This window comes from Priapulus caudatus, unplaced genomic scaffold (assembly GCF_000485595.1).
Source record: "Priapulus caudatus unplaced genomic scaffold, Priapulus_caudatus-5.0.1 Scaffold114, whole genome shotgun sequence".
Taxonomy (NCBI): Eukaryota; Metazoa; Priapulida; class Priapulimorpha; order Priapulimorphida; family Priapulidae; genus Priapulus; species Priapulus caudatus.
Window position 1 is genome coordinate 459,017 of NW_014577175.1, and position 8,063 is coordinate 467,079.

At 45.4% G+C, this 8,063-nt stretch overlaps 1 protein-coding gene and 1 long non-coding RNA gene across 2 annotated transcripts in view; both read left to right on the forward strand.

Moving 5' to 3' along the window:
- LOC106805458 overlaps window positions 1–3,977 on the forward strand; it is a 70,673-nt gene extending 66,696 nt beyond the window's left edge. The window contains exon 3 of the long non-coding RNA XR_001393435.1: window positions 3,950–3,977. This is a non-coding gene — a long non-coding RNA (uncharacterized LOC106805458). The remainder of the gene's footprint in view (window positions 1–3,949) is intronic.
- Window positions 3,978–3,987: 10 nt separating this feature from the next.
- Window positions 3,988–8,063, forward strand: part of LOC106805446 (apoptosis-stimulating of p53 protein 1-like) — a gene marked incomplete at its 5' end in the record, with an annotated part of 16,247 nt that continues 12,171 nt past the window's right edge. Inside the window, 2 exon segments of the mRNA XM_014807026.1 lie at window positions 3,988–4,030; window positions 4,033–4,150. Of these exon segments, the coding sequence (XP_014662512.1) occupies window positions 3,988–4,030; window positions 4,033–4,150 (161 nt within the window).

Here is an 8,063-nt window from a genome sequence, read left to right on the forward strand (position 1 = left end):
ACACCTGCGCTTGAATATTGCCTTGCTACAATGCGATAGAGAGTGCGGGAGACCTTGAATTTTAGTTTCAGTGAAATTGCGCTGTAGGGTCTTCGCGCACGTGCGCCGTGACAGAGCTTGCGGGGGCGGGGGGGATGTGTGTGTGTGCGCGCTGCATGGTGGTCCCATGCGATCCTGTCTCTCAGATGTCGGCCGCGGCAGCAGCAGCCATAACAACAACGACGACGACGGCGGCGGCGACAGCGATGATGACTACGAAGACGTCGACAGCAGCAGCAGTAGATGTAGCAGTAGTAGTAACAGCAGCAGCAGCAGCAGCAGCAACCGCTCACCAACACTCACGGGCACTTGGAGCATATCAGAGAATAAATTGATACCTAATACTGTAATCGTAATTAAAATCGAATTATCCACGTATGTGTGCGGAGGTGTAGCGATCCGCCGTGTACTGACAATGTACGCGAGCTGTTGAGTAGTGAATGATATAGAATTACCAGGTTACATGCATGAAGACATAACACATACAACGCATATCACTGTGTGCATTCTTTATTATTAGTATAAATTCTGATGTACGATGTAATGCCGAGAAGTTAGACAATAGGGGGATAGCTGGAAAAAAACTTGTGTTAGACAATAGGGGATAGCTAGGAATAACGTTCTATACTTATTTCGAACACCTTATTTTTGTGTTTGTTTTTAAGAATGCTGATATATTCTATATCTAAGTTCTAACACCCAATTTTTATTTTTGCTAATATTTTTTTGTAAATCTGATATTGTAGACAGTAACTGTTGTTGGTTATTTATTTTAAATACAAATCCGCTATGTATATTATCAAGAGCGTATAAAGAAGGCCTTCTTTATATTCTTATAAAGAAGACCTTCTTTATCTGCTCTTGATATTATGTATTTCTGACTTAGATTCGAATGTCCAATGCGGTCAGTTATCGGTGTGTCCAGGTGTCGTGTGGTAGGCGGTGGTTAGCAACGCGCTGCTCCCACGCCGTGTAGGCTGTGGCAGGAGGGGGACTCCATGCGTACCCCGCTACACACCTGTGACATCTATTGTTGGCTGTAGCGTGACACTGGCTGCGGGAGGGAGGCGTGGTGGAGCGGTGGGGGTGGTGGGTCGTAATTACTGACCCGATATCATCGCGTATACGCCTTTTGTTGTCGCTGCGCGCGCGCGCGTGGGCACCGCGTCTCGCTTTCCCTGAGATCTGGGAAACACGCACGCACGCACGCACGCACGCACGCACGCACGCACATACGAACTCTCGGCTGCCGTTACGGGGACTTATCGGCTGTGTGCATTGTCGTTGTGATGATGGTGTGTGTCGGGGTGAGGGCAATGAGGGGGAACCAGGTGGTTGGACATTGGTTGACAATTACGTGTACTAACTATAGCCGCTACGAACACCAACCTTATCCCTAACCTTTACAACTCCGACGGCATAGGGATGTGTGAAATGCGAAGCATATATATATATATATACAATATATATATATATATATACTATATATTTTTTATTTCTTTAAATATATATATATATATATTATCAAGAGCTAATAATACCTTAGAGCTAATAAGAGGTATTATTAGCTCTTGATATTATATATATTATCCCTCTCGTGCCCCTAAAAATAGTGCAACCTATAAATAAATACGTGCAACCAAATAAATACTAGTTGTGCCGCTCGTGAGACGTGAATATAATGATCGATGTATTTCGTAGATGCACGTGATGGAGTTCGTTCGATGTTTTGCGGGATGCGCGTGCAGTCGTCTGCGCATTTTACACGCGTCGTCGTTGTCATGGTGATGCTTAGTGGCAGCCGCTACAGTGTTTGCCTTCTTGCTCTCGTAAACTGCGCAATAATGCGTTTTTGCCGAATGAACACATCGTGTGATATTTACGGGCGAGTATACTTGGCTAATGTTTTTATGTTGCTGTTATTTTGTGTACTGTTCGGGCGAGACTCAACAACAGTTCGAACGCGACACTACTATATATATATATATATATTTATATATAATGTACACTGTATATAGATTACTCTATGTTTATTGTAGATATTCTCTATAACGGAGTTAGCGGTTGGTATGATAGCATGCAGAGTCAATTTGCGGCGATGTTGCCTAGGTAACTGCTGCAATATGCTACATTGTTATAGTCCCCGTTCGATTGACCTGTCTAGTTATTTACTGACCATGATGTGTTGTTATACCTGTAGTCCTCACAGCATTGGCAGGCCACTGCCCTCTGCTGTTATATCCACCTCCACGTACACGTCTGCAGCGCATGCACCCTCGCAATTTTCGAGTTTATGTACTTTTCGTGGCAAGTGGAAGTGCGTGTATATAAATGCCGCAGCTGAAGCCCACGCGCCTAATGACTTCTGCACATAGTAATGTAGACTGTAGTACAGAGGGACTAACCAGTATGTGATTTCCACGGTTGTGTGTACGCTTGCAAGGCTGGATGCTATGTATGGCTGTAGTATGGGGTGGAAGCTAGCACTCGCTTTAACAATCAACCCCCGGGACGGATGAATGCTAGCAGGACGTTGAATAAAAACCGAGAGCCATGACACGCAGACTCTACAGAATGACTCCACGCCGGACCGTGTCTGAAAACCGGTAGTGGAGTAGCCATACAATAAGAGTCCGGTCGCGTATATAGCCTTCGTTTCATACCCTCACGCGCACACTGATCGCCGCGTGCGTGCTTCAGTGCGTGCTAAGGCAGGGGCCATTAGAATGAACACGAAGCGTAAATGTGCGTGTGTGTACGTGCCTACAACGTAACACGTTATCCTTGGACTGATGCAGCACATAGATGCATGTCCGGCACATAGAAAAAAAAAGCGCGCAAAGCAATCGTGTGGGTCGATCGTGTAAATTAAACGAACTGTGAACGCTGGCGCTTTGGCACATTCCAACTTCGATAGCTTAGATGCGTATTTTCGCCGCATTTACATGATTTTACGCTCAAATGATATTTACTAGGTTATCCGTCATGCGTATCTGCCGGTGTAAGAGGTGTAGTGACGATTTTAAATTCGGTTACATTTCACAACGAGTCAGTACTCCTAGAGGCAGCATGACGCGAGTAAACCCCACGGCCATTTTTTCTATTCGAGATTTTTAAGCAAAGTTTCAAGGAAATATTTGCATCACGTAGAGTCACTGTCAATTTATTGTGGATCATTCTGCCTTGAGATTTTCACGATTCCCGTTTTCCTTCAACTTTAAATTAGGAAGGTTTACACTCGAACGCACATATTTTATTTCACAACACTGGAATTTCCTATTAGTTTGGTTGTATGTCTTTTCCTTGACCTAATTTCCTAACCTACCTCAATGCAGTGTAATGTCAGTCTGATGATGTCGGGTGGTGTGTGTTAACAGCTTTATACACAGACTAGTATAAACCAGCTACAATTATACGCGCTCAATAAATCCGCACATTTAGTGTAATCATCTCTGCAACTGATGTGTGATCTGTATGAGTGTGAGGAGGTTTGTGGGTACGAGCTTGGCTAGCTGTAATGTCGATGTTAATATCAACCGTGCTCATCTTCCCTTCGTGTTATTTTATTACCTCTACGTATATCAAGAGTAGATTACTAGATAATAGGATCTCCTATTATGTACTCTTGACGTATATACATGGACGAGCATACACAAAAACGTGTTCGTATCATAGTAAAAAAAAAAACATTGTTTATGATTATAGCATGGACATTGGTCAAGACTGTAAATATAAAACTTCTTTTATATCACTCGCTTATTAAATGTAATATATTATATACGTCACTTTTTGCACTCACTAAAAATCGGAAAAATGTGGTTGTGAACTGCTCATGTAAAATCGGCACCTACACAATGACCTGTTGCCATGCGACGATGTTATTGACAAAGCGCATCTCTTCTACTTGCAGTTGTCGGGAGGGGGTGTGGACCTGACCTTGGCTGAGCTTCAGGAGATGGCCACCAGCAGCAGCAGCAGATAGAGACGCAGCAGAGATGCTGGTTGCCAAGGAACAGCGGCTGAAGTTTCTCAAGCAGCAGGTGGGTGTGCTGGCATCACTAGTGCTGAGAGGGTCTATGTCCCGCCAGAGTACTACCGGCACGTACCCTGGGTACGGTCCGGTATACCGAACGTACCCAGGTACTCCTACGTCTACTCCCTAACCCTAACTCTAACCATCTAATATGCCGGACCGTACCTCGCCTACGTCTACTCCCTAACCCTAACTCTAACCATCTAATATGCCGGACCGTACCTCGCCTACGTCTACTCCCTAACCCTAACTCTAACCATATCAGATAGTTACCAGGGTATGTTCCTGTATACCGATGACCCTATGAGCATCACTAGTGATGATTAAGGCACAGCGTGTGGTCAGTGACCCGGTCGTTATCACGCTAGTAGAACGATGACAGTGTTTTAAGGCGGGCAGAGTTTCCGTTTTCACATTTTGAAATCAATTGGTTGCTCGCGCTGTGTTTGCATCGACTGAGACAGGTGCCTGCGGCAAACAGCTCTGTTTTCTGAGAATAGGACACCATTACTTCTAACAAAAGAAAAAAAGCCGCACACTTGGCGTGGCAAATCTATATCGTGTATGCTTATTTTACTAGGGCATGTGTGTTGTGTACATGCATTAAGCTAGCTCTCTACTCGTGGAGCCATTAACTTCACCATGCAGAGACTGGAGGGTGAAGGGCAACACACGAGTAGCGCTAACATGTTCAGCCTGCCTGTTTCAAAGCGCAAATTCTTTACAGTTTAAAACTTTTGACCTTGTGCACAGTTTTGACCTTGGCAAGCTTAGTAGGAATTAAGGTTAACCGACAACAATGTGCAGCACGGTGACATATTTGCTCACGATTCTTGGTCACCAGTAACGCTCATAGGGTCTATGTCCCCCAGGGTACTGCCGGAACGTACCTTGGTTACGGTCCGGTATACCGGAACGTACCCTGGTAGCTATTTGATATGGTTAGGGAGTAGGCGTAGGCAACTCCCTAGACTCGTTAGTGGAGTAGGCGAGGTACGGTCCGGCATATTAGATAGTACCAGGGTACGTTCTGGTATACCGGACCGTACCTAGGATATGTTCCGGCAGTACCCTGGGGGACATAGACCCTCTCAGCACCAGTAACTGACATCATCTTTCTTTCATCGCCTATTTATTGTCAAGTTTAGCATACTGCTTAGTTTGGATAGAGCTGCTTGGCTGTAGTGTCACCAGGTGGCGATACTAGTCAGTGTCGTGTATCCTGGTAGAAGTAGAATTCACCAATAGGTGGCATTCATAGACGGCAGGACTGAAGTAGGAAGCAGGCAGTTTCAGTGCATACACAATGTACAGTTTATTCGTAGGTGCTAAACGATTTCAAACTTCACTCGGAATTTCGACGTAGCACAATGGTGAACAATTGGTTTGATATAACGTAATATATTGTTTCCGTTTCGCTTGTCATGTCACTATTTAGTCTGCAGTGGGGGCGCCACCGTACTGTCTGTGGTGGGGCGCCATCGTACTGTCTGCTGGGGGGGCGCCACCATACAGCCTGTTGTGGGGCGCCACCGTACTGTGCGGTGGCGGCGCCCCCGTACTGTCTGCGGGGGGGGGCACCGTACTGTCTGCGGGAGGGGGGGCACCGTACTGTCTCTGGAGGGGGCACCGTACTGTTCAACAGGCGTTCATGAATATGACGTTGTTATTGTAACGGCGCGTAACGATCAGCGAGTTGCCGAGCTGTGTAGCACCTGCCTGCTATATGTATGCACGCATGCAGACAGCAGGTTCTCCCACACACACACAACGCACAACACACCACACACCCACGCACGCACACACACACAACACACACCACACAACACACACACACAGCGACGCTCACACCGCAACACACGGATGCAGTTACCGGAGTTTGTACGCGATTAGCATGACAGCGGACGCTATGCCTACTCCCACAATCATTCAGCTTTCAACCTATATATATATATATATATAATATATTATATATATACTCTGCGCTTGATATTGCCTTGCCTACAATGCGATAGAGAGTGGCGGGAGACTTGAATTTTAGTTTCAGTGAAATTGCGCTGTAGTCTTCGCGCACGTGCGCCGTGACAGAGCTTGCGGGGGGGGGGGATGTGTGTGTGTGCGCGCTGCATGGTTGGTCCATGCGATCTGTCTCTCAGATGTCGGCCGCGGCAGCACGCAGCATAACAACAACGACGACGGCGCGGCGACAGCGATGATGACTACGAAGACGTCGACAGCAGCAGCAGTAAGATTAGCATTAGTATAACAGCAGCAGTCAGCGCAGGCAGCAACCGCTCACCAACACTCACGGGCACTTGGAGCTATCAGAGAATAAATTGATACCTAATACTGTATCGTAATTAAAATCGAATTATCCACGTATGTGTGCGGAGGTGTAGCGATCCGCCGTGTACTGACAATGTACGCGAGCTGTTAAGTAGTGAAATGATATAGAATTACCAGGTTACATGCATGAAGACATAACACATACAACGCATATCACTGTGTGCTTCTTTATATTAATAGTATAAATTCTGATGTACGATGTAATCCGAGAAGTTAGACAATAGGGATAGCTGGAAATAACTTGTGTTAGACAATAGGGATAGCTAGAATAACGTTCTATACTTATTTCGAACACCTTATTTTTTTGTTTTGTTTTTTAAAGAAAGCTGATATATTAAACACCCAATTTTTATTTTTGCTAATATTTTTTTGTAAATCTGATATTGTAGACAGTTGTTGGTTATTTATTTTAAATACAAATCCGCTATGTATATATATTATCAAGAGCCCATTAATCCTTAAGGGTTAATGGGCTCTTGATATTATGTATTTCTGACTTAGATTCGAATGTCCAATGCGGTCAGTTATCGGTGTGTCCAGGTGTCGTGTGGTAGCGAGGGTTAGCAACGCGCGCTCCCAGCCGTGTAGGCTGTGGCAGGAGGGGACTCATGCGTACCCCGCTACACACCTGTGACATCTATTGTTGGCTGTAGCGTGACACGGCTGCGGGAGGGAGGCGTGTGAGCGGTGGGGGTGTGGTCGTAATTACTGACCCGAATCATCGCGTATACGCCTTTTGTTGTCGCTGCGCGCGCGCGCGTGGCACCGCGTCTCGCTTTCCCTGGGAAACACGCACGCACGCACGCACGCACCACGCACGCACGCACATACGAACTCTCGGCTGCCGTTGCGGGACTTATCGGCTGTGTGCATTGTCGTTGTGATGATGGTGTGTGTCGGGGGGGGGGGGGGTGAAGGCAGAGGGGGAACCAGGTGGTTGGACATTGTTGACAATTACGTGTACTAACTATAGCCGCTACGAACACCAACCTTATCCTAACCTTTACAACTCGCGACGCATAGGATGTGTGAAATGCGAAGCATATATATATATATACAATCAAGAGCTAATAATACCTCTTATTAGCTCTAAGGTATTATTAGCTCTTGATACAATATATATTATTTCTTTAAAATATATATATATATATATATCAAGAGCTAATAATACCTTAGAGCTAATAAGAGGTATTATTAGCTCTTGATATTATATATATTATCTTGATATTATCCCTCTCGTGCCCCAACAACCTATAATAAATACTAGTTGTGCCGCTCGTGAGACGTGAATATAATGATCGATGTATTCGAGATGCACGTGATGATGGAGTCGTTCGATGTTTTGCGGAATGCGCGTGCAGTCGTCTGCGCATTTTACACGCGTCGTCGTTGTCATGGTGATGCTTAGTGGCAGCCGCTACAGTGTTTGCTTCTTGCTCTCGTAAACTGCGCAATAATGCGTTTTGCCGAATGAACCATCGTGTGATATTTACGGTCGAGTATACTTGGCTAATGTTTTATGTTGCGTTATTTTGTGTACTGTTCGGGCGAGCCAATGTTGTTGAAGGTGAAAGTAGCGCAATGCTCACACAGTTCGAACGCGACACTACTATAATATAATATATATATATATAGTATATTACAG